The 17,571-nt window shown below is 41.4% G+C and overlaps 1 protein-coding gene across 1 annotated transcript; it reads left to right on the forward strand.

The window, feature by feature from the left end:
* The first annotated feature begins 3,554 nt into the window (after positions 1 to 3,554).
* On the forward strand, positions 3,555 to 17,416 carry UPB1 (beta-ureidopropionase 1). The gene is made up of 10 exons (XM_005493342.4): positions 3,555 to 3,724; positions 4,394 to 4,565; positions 6,004 to 6,091; positions 6,766 to 6,860; positions 7,089 to 7,250; positions 10,151 to 10,320; positions 11,130 to 11,211; positions 12,026 to 12,068; positions 12,797 to 12,951; positions 16,246 to 17,416. The coding sequence occupies exons 1-10, from the start codon at positions 3,624 to 3,626 to the stop codon at positions 16,327 to 16,329; spliced, it is 1,152 nt and encodes a 383-aa protein (XP_005493399.1). The 5' UTR covers positions 3,555 to 3,623; the 3' UTR covers positions 16,330 to 17,416.
* The last annotated feature ends 155 nt before the right edge of the window (positions 17,417 to 17,571 follow it).

Below are 17,571 nucleotides of genomic sequence, written 5' to 3' on the forward strand. Positions count from 1 at the left end.
GTTCACAGTTAAGACAGGTAATCTAAATGTAGGCTGGAATTCTCCATTCATATCAAAATCCTCAAATTCGCTTTGGCTTAAGTTCACATACAGATCCATTTCTAAAACTGATAACAGTGGTTGTAAGGATTTAAGTAGAATTAGGAAGAGAGCTTTGTCTGTAAAAAACCCAAACCCCAAAAGCCCCACCAGAGTTAAGTGTTATTAGCAAGAGGTCATGGTACAAAGGAGTGATTTTAAAATGGAGAATTTTGGTTTTCCTTCACCACGGCACCCTTAAACCAAAGCAGAGAGACAGGAAGGTTACCAACTCCCTTCTTTTAGCTGTGTATTAAGGAGCCTGAAGCTTGTGTTTTATCTTCCCTCTATATTTTAGAACTTCTCCTCTCCTACACTCCTATTATGCTAATTCCCCTTCACTGCCTGTCTCTTAAACTTGAAATGTTTTGAATTAGGTGTGTTTCGAGATAATTGTGTTATATTTCCTCATGAAACAAGGGAATTTGTATTGGAGGTGAAGCAATGTAAAGGCCTGATTGCAGTAGAATACAGTACTTTATTTTGTGGCCACTGGAAGACGACATTGCAGAAGATAATTTTAAAGGGTATTGCAGCATTAGAAAAGCAAGCTTAGCCAGAGCACCAACATCATGTGCCCTTGCAGGACACATCTGTGTCCACCCCAATCCCTTGATAGGGGTCAGTGACCAGCAGCATGACACTGGGGATATCTGAGGCAGGTACTGGATTAGGGACATGAGTTATTAATTGATTTAGCTGCTCTGGGGAACTCTGTGTGACCAATTTCAAGGATTGACATACAAAGAAAGTGTCAGAAATGTGATTCACATGACGATAGTAGCAGGGTTTGTAAGAAGCTGGGTGTTTCAGAGGGAGCACATATACTGCTACTGCCTCAGGAAGGACAGACAGAAATTCTGTCTCTAATCCTCCCTATGAGCACTGGTTTGTGATGCTGTTCAGCCTTTCCTCCTATCTCGGGCTACAGCAGAAAGACTTTGTTTGTTTGTTTAAATCTTTTCTTGGGTCTTTCCCAATTTTAGCCTGAACTCCAGATATTTGGCTCTTAAATGAATTCTCCAGGGTGCTTCTGACTAATGCCAGGGTGCTATTGTGGGCTTTTACAGGAACTTTTGGGAACAGTTGCAGCACAGAGTTGTGGATCAGCACTAGCAAAGCCCAGGTTTAGCTCTGTGATGGTGCCTGTGCAATGCAGGGTTTCAGCACAGAAACACATGAAAACTCTTTCTGAACAGACTGCACTGTGTGGTCTTGACTTCTCGACTTTATGGACCACCCTGCCTGAGGGCAATGGAGATGAAAAGCATGTGCACTTCAGAACTGTTTTGCAGGAATTTCCCCTCGTTTTGAAGTGCTTTTGTTCCATAAAATACTTATTTTCCTCTAAATCAGTTATTACAGTTTGGGTTCATACCAAAAGCTTCAGCTGTTTCCCAAAACAATTACTTGGTCCAGGTAATGCAGAACTGAGAAGAAGTTTAAATACAGAGGTTTGAAGAAGTCAGAATCAGCACTGGGATCTGGATTCGAGCATCCTACTTAACAGATAATTGCAATGACTGAGGTAGAACATTCAGACTTAAATCCAAGCCCTCTAATATGCTTTGTCTGGGATATGGAAGGCATCTTCCTTTATTAGGTTACCTTCCTGCTCAACATTAACATTTCGTGCTTTGAAGGTTTATTGTGTTGGCTGGAGTTATACCTTTATATACACACAGTCCCTATGGAATAGCCTGGTCTCCTTTCATCATTATTAGTAATTCTAGGCTTGTCATTTCCTATCCATGCAGTCTGGACCTCACCACGTTGTTGCAGGATGGTTGATACGGTGCACAGGAAATGTTCTGTTTTTTCAGGTCTCCACTGTTCCTAAGTATTCTTTTCAGGGGCTTCAGTTTTATTGCCATGAAGTCCATTTCCTACATGCAGTACAATTTACTAAATTACAAATAAACAAGGCACCAATAGAGAAGTCAGTGAAAGTTCACACTAAGAATAGAACTTAAAGAGAAAAGTTCAGTTATGTGACCTTCTTCAGGAGCTGGATACAAAATAGACCTGCTGTTTTCCCCTTTAATTTCCAGTCCAGGCAGAAAAGAACTTGAACAGTTCCCAGAGAAACCCAGGACCTTCTGTTTATTTCTATGAATCCTCCAGAAATGCTTTATCTGTTGACATCCTGGCTATGCTGATACGGAAATGAACTTACTTGGCCTCCTCATTTCCCCCCTACATTGTCAGCTGACTTTGTCATTGATCTCCCTCCCTGCAATGTTTAAAGATTTGCCAGCCATGGACAGAACAAAATGTTACAGACAGGTACCTTTAAAATTGCCCTTAAAAGAAAATTAGGATCATCAGATGAAAAATCTAATGTACGTATCAGTCACTGCTTATTATTGTCATTCAGAAACATGTTTGGGAAAGAAAAGTAATTTCACTGAAAGTTTTTTTGGTTAAAAAGGGTGAATTAGAGAGAAAGAATCACATGTCTCCAAATGCCTTGATGAAACCACACTACCACTGGACACTTTCTGCCTAAAGTTAAATATTAGACACTCTCTCCCTCACATTATTTTTTTTTGTTTAGTCTAAAAGGCTTAATATTTAACTCAAAATACCTAACAACTGCAAATGCTAAGTGCTGAAAGTTGTTACATCCTCCAGCAGATACATAAAGCAGTGCTTAAACTCAGTGGGATATATTTAGAGAAGTGAAGCCATCCCTGGACTTGGTGTTCCACTCGAATGAGAAATCTGGTTGCTATGTTGTGAACTTGTGTGTGTTTTGAAGCAGAAGACATGGCCAGTGCTTCAGTGGGAAAATCTGCTTTAAACAGAGCGTCTGCCTTGGAGCTGCAGAAGGAAATGGCCTTTATTTGGTGCATTTTTATTTTGTCCCAGATCAAGGTCTTAATTGGTTCAATCCTTTATCTGACATTAAGTCTGGTTTTGGGATGGATTTCCAATTATAATGGGCCTCAAAATCCATGTTAAACTCAAAGTTAATTATTACTGGCTCCTGTTCAGAGTTTTACTGCAACTTCAGTGGACATGCACCCTGGGAACCATTGCCTTTTTATGACTTATTTCCAAGCCTTTTTGTTGGACAGGTATCACCAGAAAAAGCTCCTAAAGATGTTCTACTTTTAGATGAGTTGTGTCTGAAGCACAAGAGCTGCTCCAGAAGTGGCAAGTAGCCAGGAATGGCCTCATCCCCTCAATATCCCATCGGCTGGACCGATGGAACCAGGGCTGGTGATCTTTTTCCTTTCCTTCTTTTTCTTTCTTTCCTTTTCTCCTTCTCTCTTTTGCCCCATTTTTCTACTCTGTGTTCATAGAGTAGGTTAGGGACCAACATAATGGATTTCCAAGTGACTTTTTGTGGGCTCTCCGACTTTGCGCCTCTTTTCCACTACGAACATTTACAAGTCCGGCGCCCTCCCTCTTCCCTCCCCCCACCCCGTCGCTGAGGGACCGTCCCGCCAAAACCCGTGAGGGGAGCGAGGCGGGGCCGCCCGGGGCAAAGTGCAGGGGCCACCCAACGCCTGAGGGGCTGCGCGCGCTCGGGCTCCGCCATGGCGGCAGAGCTGGAGTCGCTGGAGCTGTGCCTGGAGCGGCACATCCCGCCCGGGGAACTCGCCGAGGTGAAACGGATCCTGTATGGGGGCGAGGCCAGGTGCGCCACCAGGACGGGCTCGCCCCTCGCTCTGCGGGTTTCCGTCCGTCCCTCCTCTCGGCGGCCTCCGCGGGGATGCCCAGCCCCGGTGTGAGGGGAAGGAGGCAGTTATGAGGGGGGGTGTGCGAGACAGAGGGCTGGGCTGAGGGGAAAAAGCAAAAGTAGGGCTGGTGGTGCTGCAGTGAGGTGACTGGGAGATTTTGGAGGTGATCCAGGTGTGGGGAGCAGGGCAGTGTGAGATGATGTCGGACAGGGATGGAAGACATGAGGGAAATAGTGATACCGGGGCGATGGAGCGTGAAGAGTAGGGATTAAACCTGAGGGAAGGACATGGGAGGGGAAGAGTTTGTAATCCAGCTATGCCAGGTGGAAATTTGTGTGTGTGCTCCTTGATTTCTACAGCAAGGAGTTAATGTCTGGGGGACACTGGGCAATGACTGGAGGACAGTGGGCGATGATGGGTGAAGTAGAGGTGAACAAGGGGAATCAGCACAGGAGCTGGGCTCTGCCTGTGCCCCAGCTGACACGGTGACATTGGTGACAAGGGGCATGGGAGCTTGGGTGTCTCTGCAGGGTAAGGCAGAATTGTCATTCCCTTGGTCCACTGCATTCACAACAGAAAAAGAGAACATCTCATCTTGAAATGTCTTTGTTTCCTGTTCAATCCAGAAAACTTGATTTGCCAACTGCTGCCCTGTCAGCAGCTCAGGAAAAAGATTTTGAACTACAGGGCTATGGATTTGAAGCTGCTATGGAGCAATTGAGAAGGCCACGAATTGTTCGAGTGGGACTGATACAGAATAAACTTCCTCTTCCCACAGACACAGCAGTGGCAGTCCAGGTACACAGACTGGCACTGTTTTTATCTTCTCTTCTGCTGGATTGAGACATAACAGTTCAGTTGTTAATTTTAGGAATTTATCATGAAATGTCTTAATGGTTGTCTGGCAGTACAGGACCCATCACTCCTGCAATAGAGCATTCTGTAAGAAATTTGAGTGACACATTTAGTTTTGTTTCTCAGAAACACCTCTTGTATTTACCTAGTACACCCAACCTGCTTGCAGTTTTTCCAAAGCTAAATATTAGGAGCTCATTTTACACATGAAAATCCTTTGCCTCTAAGATGAAACGCAAAATCATTTACACGAAATCAAAAGGGATGGCAACCAGTGGAAACCACAGGTGCAGTTCTTGTTTTAATTGAGAAATGTTCCATTACAGAAAAATCCATTAGAGGAAACAGATTAATAAAGCTGTGTTCATTATTCTTTGTACAGCAGTGAAATCTTATTACAAGATAACATGGTTTAGTGGTGACTTGGCAGTGCTGGGTTAATGGCTGGACTTGGTTGATGATCTTAGAGGTCTATTCCAACATTAATTATTCTGAAACCATCATCTCTTAATATCTTGGACACAGCAGCACTGAAGTGACAAATCTGTATAGAAATAGTCTCCTGAGAGTAGCTTTAAAGAAAGGAAAGAAAATAATGCATTTATAAAACCTCCTGGAGTAGTTTTGTACAGGGACAGGACAGAACACTTCTGAAGTAGTTTGTTTTGGAAAGATTACCTATCACAGATGCAAGTCATTAATTCAGTGAACAGATCAAGTTGGGGATTCTTTGTAACAGCTGTTGAATAAAGCACTAGCTGTATTAATGATTTTTCTTCATGAATAACTAGTTAACTGTTTCTGTAAATCAGTGTACAGTTCTTGATTTCATAGGTCACTGCAGTTTTGTTTTTAGTAATTTTTTTTGAAACCTGAAAGTAGCAATGCAAAGTACTACACCTATGCTTATCTTTACATAGAATATTCTAGAAAACTAATTAATAAATACTTTGATGATTTTTCTTGGTAATAATTATTTAGCTCATAGGACAGAGGGCTTAACATCATCCTGTAGATTGTTTACAATGAGCAGCAAAATTATATTTTTTATTAATTCTGTTTAGATTTTCAGCTTTTTGCGAGTCAGGCAGCACTGAATTTCCAGCTATGTAAATGTTGCAACCATGGAATTAGAATCCCATGGGAATGCTTTCTCTATTCTCAGCATCTAAATGCTTTTAAAAATCTAAATCTGGCTGTATTATCAGTGTTCAGGGATGATAGCTGAGTTCCTCCCCCTGAAAGCAATGGCTCTAAGTACAGAGCAGGTGAAGTCAGTGTGAGCACAGGGTGTAAAGCAGGCAGTTGGAACGGAGGTGAGTTAAGCACGTGGCTTTTTAACGGTGTGACATTTTAACGGTGTGACATTTGTCACCGCCAGGTGGCTGCTCTGCACCGACGCATCGAGGAGATGGTGGGAGTGGCTGCCATGTGTGGGGTCAACATCGTGTGCTTCCAGGAGGCTTGGAGTGAGTATTCCCTGTGCTGCCCTCTGGGCTCTCACACGTTCCAGTGCCCTCTATTTTAGCAGCTGTGCTGTAAATGAACACTAGAAATCTCCCAAGATACAACAATTGACTGCAGTGATTTGCTTCCTGAAGGAAGAACCAGAGAGTCTGAGGTAGCAGAACTCTATGAGGGGTCTGTTGTATTGAAGACTGCCATGTGGTATTTGGAGCTCCTTCATGGCATCCTTTATGACCCTTTCCTCATTTTTATTCTCCTAAAACTTTGAGGTTTTTTTCTAGACAGGTATTAAAATTTGAAAATCTGTTTTTAATTAACATGGGGTGTGTGAGGCTTAATGGAGGCAAAACCCTTCACTTTAATGGGCAGGTAAAGGCCATGAAATGTTTGTGAAAGCAGGTTGTTCACAGTGTACACCAATGACTGGGATATTTTGTCTTTTTACCCCTCTGAGGCTTCACTAAATGCATCCATTCTCTTCTGGTTTGCCCTGTGTGAACTCAAAACTCCTTGCCCTGGCTAAAAATATTTTTAAATAGCTTTTGCCTTTAAAGAAGGAAAACAGTTGAATCATTCTTAATTGTTTAATTTTTTTATCTGTATTCATGCAAATATCATGTATTTCTTGAGTGACATGAACATTTTTGTACATTTACCTTGCTTTGGTGTTTTCCAGCCATGCCCTTTGCTTTTTGTACAAGAGAGAAACTTCCTTGGACTGAATTTGCTGAGTCAGCAGAGGATGGGCCAACAACCAAGTTCTGTCAAGAGGTAAAAAACCAACCAAGCAAACAAAAACCAAGACCAACTGACATCATTTGAAGGAAAACACAACATATCAGTGAACTGGCAGGCAGAATTTACTGTATTTCTGACTCGTACATGTGTTATTTAACATTTCTTTTATTTTAATTAACTGTTTTCAGCTGGCTATGGTGTCTGTCACTCTGGGGTGCTGCAGGTTGGTGTCTGATGGAGGAATTGTGTTTATTTGTGCAGCTTGCAAAGAAGTACAACATGGTTGTGGTGTCTCCAATCCTGGAGCGAGATGAGCTGCACGGTGGAGTTCTCTGGAATACTGCAGTGGTCATTTCTAATTCTGGAGCACTCCTTGGCAAAAGCAGGAAAAATCACATTCCAAGGGTTGGAGATTTCAATGAGGTAAGGTGCAGTGTTGTGGCAGTCAGGTCAGTCTTACCTTGCAGGTCTGTTTGTGCCAGCATGTGTTGTGTCAGAGTCACAGTGACAGGAAATGCAGTGGGTTCTAGGAAATGTGGTCACTTGCTGTCAAATCAGTTTTTCTGAGGTGAACTGATAGTTAATTTATCAAGAAGGATTAATTTTTGTGAGAGTGATGAGTCTTAAAGGAAGAATAACATTAAATCTTGTTAGGTACTCTTCTTTGGCCCTGTGAAACTTCAGAAGTATCACTATCCTTTAATAAAAGGATTGTTTAAGTTACAGCTGTGTTATGTTTGTCGTGCATGATTGGCTTGGGTACTTTTGTCATGTGTGCACATTGAACTTAGTTTAATTTGCAGGGCAATTGTTTCATGGTTCAAGCATGAACATTACTTACAGCCTTTCTGTTTCTCTGGGAGGTTGTCTTGGCAATGACAGTTCTTTTGCTTGTGCTTATTCGAGCAGAATCCCTTAATTCATGGTGCCTCTGACGGAGTGGCTGCTTTATGGCATCTCCTGTTTCCTAATGGCATTATTGCAGCTGAAGCCCCCAGCAGGGTTTGGGCCATCCTCCAGGATCACAAACTGAACTGGCACTAAAGGCAGTGACTGGTACATCTGAAATGTGTTTATTCATCCAAACAATTATCACATGCAGAAAGATCAGGGTTAAAAATTAACTGAAGTCTAAAAATACATTGTCTTACCTAACTAAATCTCTCCTTGTCAGCTAAAGTGAGTAATTAACAGAGGCATTTCTGCTAAGCACTGGAGGCTGCTGTATACCTGCAGTAGCTTTTGTTCCCTGTCTGACTGCTCCACTCATCAAACTGAGGCTTCAGAACTTTTTTATTAATGTCAAAAGTTCTTTTGGGTGTCAAAACTTTGTGTTCAAAGACCTCTGGAAGCTTTGACCTTGCTCCCAGACCTGATCAGGCTGGTTTGAGTTTCTCCAGAGGAGGTTGTTAATAGAGTTCTACACAATGAATTTCTGGCACAGCCTGTCAGTCACCAGACTTACCTTGTATTTTTAACACTTACTCTGATATTTAATATTATTTTATCAGGTCTGTCCTTTAGCTAGCAAAAGTAGTAACTAACAAATCCATTGGTTACTTTCCACGTTTTTTTCATTTGTTCTTTCTGTAATCCAACAAAAAATAAATTCCTGTTGCTTGTGCTAAAATATGTCTTTCAGTTTTCCTGACAGTGTTTAATGGAGAATCAACAGATTCCAAGAAACTCATTGTTTCCAGCTATGAAACTGTAATGAGAGACACCTAAAAAAAGAAAGAATTTTTACTTTCTCATGTGAAGTACAAATAGAGTTTCACTAAGAGTTTTGCATAGTTGCTAAAAGAAGTTAGTTCTTAGAATCCTAAATGCCAGAATTACTACAAAACTATCCATTTATAGCTTCTAGATATTCTAGAATGATCTGGCACTTTTTCTTGTATCTACTTGTTACAGAATCAAGTAGTGCTTACCCAAGACAGCACTGTCTTCAGCTGGCTTTGGTAGCAAAGCATTAAGTCCACTCTTCTGAACTGAACAATTCTGATAAAGCAACTTCAGAAACCACCCAGGCTACAGGAAGGGATTATATTCATCTGTGTTACTTTAATGTTGTTTTCTTTATCAACAAAGTTAAACGTCAAGGAAATATCGAATTTGAAATTGTTTCTTGTGGGTTGTCTCTGTAGGGCAGATGGGAGAGGAGCCTTGTTAAAATCGTGCCCAGTGAATCAGTAAGAACTAAATGGAGAGGGCAGAGAGGTTGGTCTGTGGCCTATTCTGCCATGTGTGGGAGGCCTTACAAACAAAAATCAATCCTTCTTGAGACATCACAGTTTATTGCTGTGGAGAGGATTGTGACCTCTGGTGTGAAATAAAGAAATAGGAACTGATGAATTCCCTGAAGCAACAGCATTCTTGTTTTTCTTCTGCTGTTGTAAGAAAAGAAACTGAGAATAGAATAAAAAATGGAAATATATTCAAACAGCAGAATTGTTTTGAAAAAGACTTGTGTGAGCACCCACCATGTGGTCTGCTGTCTACAGACATGAAAGGAGATCAAATCACTGCCCAAGGGACTGTGCAATTTCATGAGAACTGATAATAAACAAGAAACATGAGATGAATATTTCACTGGACATACTGAACCTGTAGCCCTTGGTTTCAGAGGGTGACCCCCCTGTATCTGTTGTGCCACTGGCCCACACTTACAGGGGGCCCAGGTTTGTTCCACAGCTGGACCTGCTTGCTTTGACCAGCCCTCAGGTGTTTCCACTTCCTGCAGGACCAATGGCAGTGGTGGTTACAGGAACAGATAATTTCAATAAAGAGGGGTCTACTTTACAGCACACCTTCCTTCTGGGATGAGAGACGTGTCCTGTTGGGTCAGGCTGCTGGATTGTGTCCCTTGCACCAGAGGATACTGGCAGGAATCAGCCTGGCCACTGCAGGCTCTGTGCTCCCTTGGGATCCTCAGTATTGTATAAGGAATGTTGGGTGGCATGTCTTGTCTCCTTGTCTGTGTGTCTTTATCACTGTCTTTGGCCCTGTCTGAACCTGGTGATGGTACCTTCAGCACATTTTGGAGGTGCATATGCCTGCTGCATAAAAGAAATTCCTTTGCTTGAAAGGAGGTATAAGAGTGTAATTTCAGTGACTACACACTCCTGCTGCTGCTTTGGCATTTCTGTATCCATCTTTTCCACTGCCCAAGTGATTTTGTAAATCTCATCATATTATCCTCAGCCTTCCATCTACAGATTAAAAAGCTTTTTTAGTTGAAGGTAATTCTTTGCACTTTTTTAAGAATGGGTTTTGGTTTTTGATTAGACTTTTTCCTTTGTTTTTTCTTTGTTTGTTTGTAGTCTACTTACTATATGGAAGGAAACACAGGACACGCAGTGTTTCAGACCCAATTTGGGACAATTGCTGTGAACATCTGCTATGGGCGCCACCACCCTCTGAACTGGCTCATGTATAGCATGAATGGGGCAGAGATCATCTTCAACCCTTCAGCCACTATAGGGACACTCAGGTAAAACACAAACTGGGCTGTGCCATTGCTCCCTTTGTGGCTTAGCTGAACCTCTGAGCTCCTCACTGGGGCCTGAAAGGTCGTGGAATTTGTAGTCTCCTTGTTTTGTCTTCAAAAAGGAGCCTGCATTCTCCTCAGTAATAGGAGCCTGCTTGAGCCAGGTCTCATAAGCTCTTGGAGTTCTGTTTCTCACCCAAGAGAGAAATACCTATATATATATACCTACCTTTGGAGGCATAAAACCAGCAGGATGGCTTCAGTTCCTCCACCAGCAGTTTTAGGCTTTCAGTCTCTTCCCAGTAACTGATTCTCTTTGAGAGCTTTATTGTACATGAGCAGCTCTCCTCTCTTTGAGACAGCGTTCACCAGCATCCAGCTGCTGCTCTGAAAACTGAGAGTTTATTTAGATTTTTTATGTAATATTTTTGCTATACAATAGGTAGTGGTCATGTTCAGGCTTATTTTACCGGCATGCATTGTCCACCTGAGGAGTGTGGTATGAAATTGCAGTTTTCAGAACCAAGCTGAGATACCTTTTTCTCAGAATTTTTTTTAAACTGTTGGCAATTTTATGATTATCAGGCTTCTTGAACCAGACTGGACCAGTGTAAACTGTCCCTTGAGATTAATCTTCTGCACATTAACATTAATTGCACTCGACTGACTTGATTTCCTAGAAGCTAACTGTGGCTGCTTGGACAGAAAATGTGCAGTGTGAGGCAGAGTGTAGATGTAGCACTGGAGTGTCAGCTAATGAACGATTTTCTCTGTGTGCAGTGAATTAACACCTCTGTGTGTGTGTGTTGCAGCGAGGCGCTGTGGCCGATCGAAGCCAGGAACGCCGCCATAGCCAACCACTGCTTCACCTGCCCCATCAACAGAGTTGGAACGGTTTGTATCCTCCTTGCCTCATTCATTCCATCATTCAGGCCCTGAGCAGGGCTTTGTGCAAGGCAGCATGGGTTCCCCTGCTGGCTAACCTCTGTCCTGGAGTTTATGGGGTGATTTGAAGATGGACAGTGATGAGGAGATTGAGAGCTGCCTCTGTTGCTGCAGCCTACTTTTTGGTTGCAGCTATTTCCTGTTCTTGAGTTGAATCTTTGTAATAGGCACCCACCCTTTTGCTAACTCTCCCAGTTTCTCTGTGAAATTAGTATTCTTTTAACCAAAATACTGAAAAATTAATACATCCTTAAGTCAACAGTACACGACTTGTGGCTGTTGTACAGCTACTATCTCTGTACTGTAAAATTTTATAATGAAATTTAATAGTGCATGCAATAAGTCATTCTTACCTTCAGACTAGTCCAATTACACTATGGGTATATTTTTAAAATTAGATTCCCTGCAAAAATCCAGAATTGTCCTTGCTGCTATGTGAATATGTTTGCCTGTTTTTTGTGATCTGAAAAGATATGTTTGGTTAAATATCTCCTCTTTTGCCTCTTTAAACTTGTGAAATGGATACAAGGCATGTTCCCTGAAGTGTATGAACAACAGGCAGTGATACAAAAAGACCTTGTGTTCTGTGCTATCCGTCACAGAAACTAGGCCCCTCTGATGACTCCCTTTAGACAGTGCTGATCGTGTGCCAGAAAAAAATATTTGTAGATTTATATAAACTCCCAAAATATGATAGACTAGCAAGGATTTCTTGAATGAAACAGAATTATACTGCCACCTATGGATTCCTCTTATTTCACAGGAATACTACAAGAATGCCTTTACTTCTGGAGATGGTGGAAAAGGTATGTTCAGAAATCACATTCACTACCAGTTCCCAGAATTGCTGGAAGTTAAAAAAGAGAATTATCAATGAGGAATATGAGATTTTCTTGTATGTACTTACATGTTGAAACACAGTAATTTATGCTGTGAAAGCTGTGGCTGCTTGTGGCTCCATCCAGAGTGTGCCTGAGCCTTTTTTAGCCAGTTCTGGAGCTAAGTGCTTTTAGCAGCTGCATGAGAAAGGTCAGTGGAATCCATGGCTTAGTAGTACAACAAATGGGATTGATTTTTGGCACAACTCAAGAGTTGTGCAATATGAAATAACATCTTTTCTGTGCCTCAAATCACAGTGTTTTCACCTCTGACCTTTTATTGAAAATAGAATGGGTGTATCTCTGTCAGCTGGTTTGAAAATGTATAATTTGACAGAATTCATTTAAATGCAAAGTAAAAAGCAGTGATGGGAATAAATAATGGGAATTAAGAATGGGAAAGCATAATGGTGCATTGTTTTGAAAGGCAATGCAAGGTGATTTTCCTGATAACTTCACGGTGTAATGTGCATGAAAATTATAACTGGCCAAAACTGCAGTTATTTTAGGATCAAGCTGTGACTCTTTGAGATGATTATCTTGCCTAAAGGACAGTGAGTCCCCAAGAAATGCAGTCAGGTTTAGTGGGACACTGCATGTTAAGGTACAAACCTGTTTGCAGATGGCAATTGATGCTTTTTAACAATCTCTCTAAGCCCACCACGAGCTGGGCCATTTCTATGGCTCGAGTTACGTGGCTGCGCCGGACGGCAGCAGGACCCCGGGGCTGTCTCGCACTCAGGACGGGCTGCTGGTGGTAGAGATGGACCTGAACCTCTGCAGGCAAGTCAGTGACAAATGGAATTTCAAGGTAAGCCTGACTATAAAGGAAATACAATATTAGAACAAGCAAGCTTTGGTAATCATTCTTTGTGGTTGTTGTTTCCCTGGGTCTGGATTGAAGGCACTTGAGACAGTAGTTCATGTTGGGACTCAGGTGTTTATTATTTCTTATCAGTAAAACAGTCTCACTACTTTTCTTTAGAAGCTTTTCATTAGAAGGCTCAGAATGGCCAACAACCTCTTGTTACAAGGTATTTTAAGACTGAACTCTCCAGTTAAGGGCTGACACCTGGATTATTTTCCCTTTTAACCCAATAACTGGTCCCAAAGAGCTGCAATGGGGACTTTTCTGCCCAATTACGAAATGCCACCCAAACCCATGAGGAAGAAGGAAGAAGCAGCATGAAGAAGAAACCCTGTGCCCTCCATCTTGCTTCCATCCACAACATACTAAAAATCCCAAACCCTAAATTTCTCACCAAGGGATACACCTACACTATTCTCTGTAATCTCTTTCACACTTTTGTGGATTCCAGTCTATCTTGAATTCTGGGAACCTTTCTCCATGAATGAGGGTCAAAGTCAGAGCTTCCCTGGGGGTCAGGGCACCCCAGAGCAGACACAGAAATATTCCCAGTGCCCTTGGTTTCCACAATTCTATGATGTTACAATAGTTAAAAGGCAGCCTTTCTTTTTAATTTTTTTTGCAGTTCAGAGCTTAAGTTGTTGAAGTAATTTAACAGGGTGTTATGGAGGCCAAAAGCATAAATGGATTTGGAAAAGGAGGAGCTAAATTCAGGGAAAGTAGGCCAGTAGTTTTCAGATGAAAACCTTAGCCTGAGGACCTTGCTGTCCTGTGGGCTGCCAGCAGCTCTGAGGATTGCTGGGGAGGAGTTTTGCTTTCCGTGTGCAGTGAATGCAGCCATGTGTGCTGAGCTCAGCCAGGCTCAGTGGATCTGCCTAGCATGGTATATATTCTTAAAGGCCTTAATTGTCACTTCTGGTGAAATTTAGTGAAAACCCAAACCCACAAGCTGGAGAAATTTCTGAAGGCAAAATTCTTGCAATGTTAACTTCCTGAATTTGTGGATATGTTGAAACTACAGAGCAAGAACTGTGTACTGTATATGTTTATATCTGAAGCATCTTAACACACGTTTGAATTTATCTAAATCAGATTAAGGTAGCTGCAAGCCACTCCACATGGCTTTAACAAACCTTATTTATTACTATTTTTTTTTTGTATTCTGAGGTAAAGCTAATTTGGTTCATCTTTCCAGAGGGCATAATTGGATTTAATTTGTCCAGCAGCAGTGCTGGTTGAAGAAATGGCTGCTTCAGCACAGCAGCTTGCTAACCCTTCAGTTGTGCCACTACAAGCTGTGTGGGTGCTCTGTTATATACTGATTTAGTGGAGTGAGCAAATTAATTTTTTTTAAACAAAAGACACTCTAGTTCCTTTTTTATTCTGATCAAGTTTACAACAGGCCACACAGAGATCTTGTTGGAACAAAAAAAAAGAGGCAACTCTGGAAATAGGCTTTGTTGATGAAGAAAACATCTTGTTTGCTTCTGTGGAGCCAGATCTTTTGTTCCAGTTCTCAGTACTGCTAAAGACTAGAAGTTTTTCCTAGTTCCTCTTAAGATCAGCATGGTTTGAATCCTGAAAAAATAGACCAGAACTCCTGGCCAGCAGCTGTACAATATATGTAGGCTCTTCAGTGATCACCTGGTGTTTAAAATAAGCAAGGAGTGTCAGTTTTTGATCATTATGCTACTGCATTATGCTACTGCAGACATTTATTTTATAGAGCTGCTTCATTTGTCTGTTGTTCATTACAGTGTGGTGCAATATTCCATGTGTTTTGATGTCAGTTTGACATAAAAATGAAAAGTCTGTGGATTTGAAATGCTGAATAAGCTTTCTAATTAAAAAATAGTAATTTCTTACCTACAGCACAATTTCTTTGCTAATATTGCTAATCCATACATAGGGACTAAAAGCAAGAAGTAATTTCAGGTCATCTTCTGGACCAGAATTGCATTTGTTGTTTTACAGATGCCTGTGGTAGGCATGTGGTTGCTGCCATAATGGAATTAAGCTGTGCTGAAAGATCCTTAGCTTTTCTCATCAGGCACGCATTTCGTTTTGCTTTGCCACGAGTCTGAGGCCCTTCCTCAGTGCAGAGCAGAGGCTTGGTGTGTCAGGAAGCACATGGAGCATTGCAGGGGTATCTGAACAAAAGCAATTGTAGTGATTGGGGAAAACAACCAGGAAAAGCAAAACACTGCCCTTTGGCTGATTTGTGTACAATTGTGTATTTGTTGTTGTCTTCCACTCCTGTGCTTTCAGCACCTTTATTTCATGGTTTGGAGTGCTGTTGTTGGGTTTTGGCACTTCAGGCACAGCTGTGGTTTTGTTTATGTGGCAGGGGAGAGCTGTTTCCTTTTCCTCTCAGTTGTGGCAGGCCAGAGGTGGTTCTTGCTGGGGCGAATGGGGAACAGTGGTCACAGGATTTCTCACCCACTTTAACAGCAAGTGAATTAACCTGCTCTGGTATCTGCAGTTTGCACCCAGTGATGCCTGAAAGGGACATTCAGTAGAATGTTTTTGCTAAACTTAGGGCAGCAAAGGGGTTAAACAAATGAAATAAAGATGTGATTTGCCTCTCTCAGAGCCAATATTGTGGGTTGTGCACTCAGAAGAGGATGATGGCACTACCTCAGGTGCTGCATTGCAGCACTTCCAGCGCTTGCTCTGTTGCCCAAACCATTGATATTTTCTATTATTAATGGGTGAAATAAGAGAAACCCAGGGTTCTTCAGTTGTCAAGGTCATGACTAATTACAGAGACACTCCTCTGCCTTCACTGACATAATTCAAAATTGTTGGTGTATAAGAAAGCAAGTCCACCTTTGACATTCACCTTTCAGCTGTCCAGAACAGCTGTAATAAGTAGGGAGTCAGTGGACATGACTGTCACTGAAGGAGAGCTGCAAAATAGGAAGGTGTTCATTTAAAACTTGGACTTTTCAGGGTGGAACTAGGCTTCTTTTTTGGATAGACATACAGTCCTAGGCAACATAATATGAGTTCTTTCATTAAAAAAAAGGTTTTGTTAAAAAAAAGTTATTTTATAAAAAAAAAGTTTGTGCTAAGGCACTGGAGATCTTGATTTTGAGGAAATTATGGTTTTGATGTTTGGGACAATTAAATCATATATTGTCATAGGAAAAACCAACCAGTAGATAGAAATATTTTCTACTGAAGTACTTCTGTAGCTTACTTGAAAGAACTGAAGCTTTGATTTTTCTTTTCCAGATGACTGGTAGATATGAAATGTATGCAGAAAAGCTCGCTGAAGCAATCCAGCCTTTCTTTATACCCAATATCATCAAAGAGTAAGAGAGAGCATCTCATTACACTCAAATGTTACAAGACAAATTCAAAGTTACTGTTGGATTATAGCTTTACGGTGTTGCTGTTTTAATGTTCAGTTTAATTTCATGTAACCAGTTTTAAATAATAGGAGTCAGAACTGTGTTAGGTTAGATAATTGAAAATGGCTTTTTAAGTGTTTGTCATTTACACTAATGAGTCTAAAGTTGTTCCTTGCTAGAGATACATGCAGTGTTTTCTAGAGTAGATACACATACAGTGTACTGTGGTAGAATTGATGGGATGAGTTCAGAGGACATGAACATTTTTACATTTTTAAGCTTTGCATTGTGCATCTGTTTCTGCTTTCTGGTTTTTACCCTCTGCCCAGATGCATAATTTAGGGAGAAATGAGGCAGAAATTGTTTTCATCTGGGTTTTGTTTGCTTTTTCTGCTTACAAACTACTTGATGCAATTCAGTTATAGCTGAGTAATGTACCAAACATCCCAGTTGTGTCAAGATCAGATGTGGGTGCTGTAAAGCAGGACTGCTTTGGTTCTGTTGCCTTTACACAACCACAGCTGGAGCTGTCTTTGCAGGGCCCCTTCTAGGTGCAGAAGTCTTGTTCAGGGAGATGCTTTGGTATCTTCTGAAGCTCAGTGCCCTGAAGGGGAGCAGAAATAGAGACCCTGGCCAGTGCACAGGCAAGGCTGGGGCACTTGCCTGCTTTCACTGTGAACAGAAAGCTCAGGATGGGTAAGGAAGACTCCTTCCCTGGGGCTGCACTCCAGTAGGATATGTGGTGGCTGCAGAGTACACAAACCAGCTCTGGAATAAAGGTAGTAATGATACATTTGCTGTTCTTAGGTAGTACTGAAATGTTAGTAGTATATTTAGTGTTCTTAGGTGGTATTGTGAAATTCTGCTCTGTATGATTTGGGTGATGGCAATGAGTGTTCAGGCAATGCAGACTGAATACAATTTACAGTCCAGCAACTATGAATTTGTAGCCAATAACAGTAATAAATATTTGAACTATTGTTTTTGTTTTTCTGAATTACAATTTCAGAGTTTCAAAACCATTATTTCTAATAAACTTGTTAATAAATGCACTTGCTACGTTATGTTACCAGGTTATTTGTGAGCTTAACCTTTATTGAGAATGGCTTAATTACAAATAAAAATATATTTATGTATAAAATCCCTGCATGTAAAATCCCCTTCCTTTGCTATTGACATCCTGACAGAAACAAAGCAACAGAACATT

Source organism: Zonotrichia albicollis, chromosome 18 (genome assembly GCF_047830755.1).
Source record: "Zonotrichia albicollis isolate bZonAlb1 chromosome 18, bZonAlb1.hap1, whole genome shotgun sequence".
In the NCBI taxonomy this organism is placed as follows: domain Eukaryota; kingdom Metazoa; phylum Chordata; class Aves; order Passeriformes; family Passerellidae; genus Zonotrichia; species Zonotrichia albicollis.

Bases quoted from the DNA above. Each gene is read 5' to 3' on its own strand.
- UPB1 (XM_005493342.4), top strand. From the start codon at position 3,624: ATGGCGGCAGAGCTGGAGTCGCTGGAGCTGTGCCTGGAGCGGCACATC. The intron at 6,092-6,765 runs GTGAGTATTCCC...GGTGTTTTCCAG, and splicing joins GTGCTTCCAGGAGGCTTGGA to CCATGCCCTTTGCTTTTTGT. The intron at 11,212-12,025 runs GTTTGTATCCTC...CTTATTTCACAG, and splicing joins CCATCAACAGAGTTGGAACG to GAATACTACAAGAATGCCTT.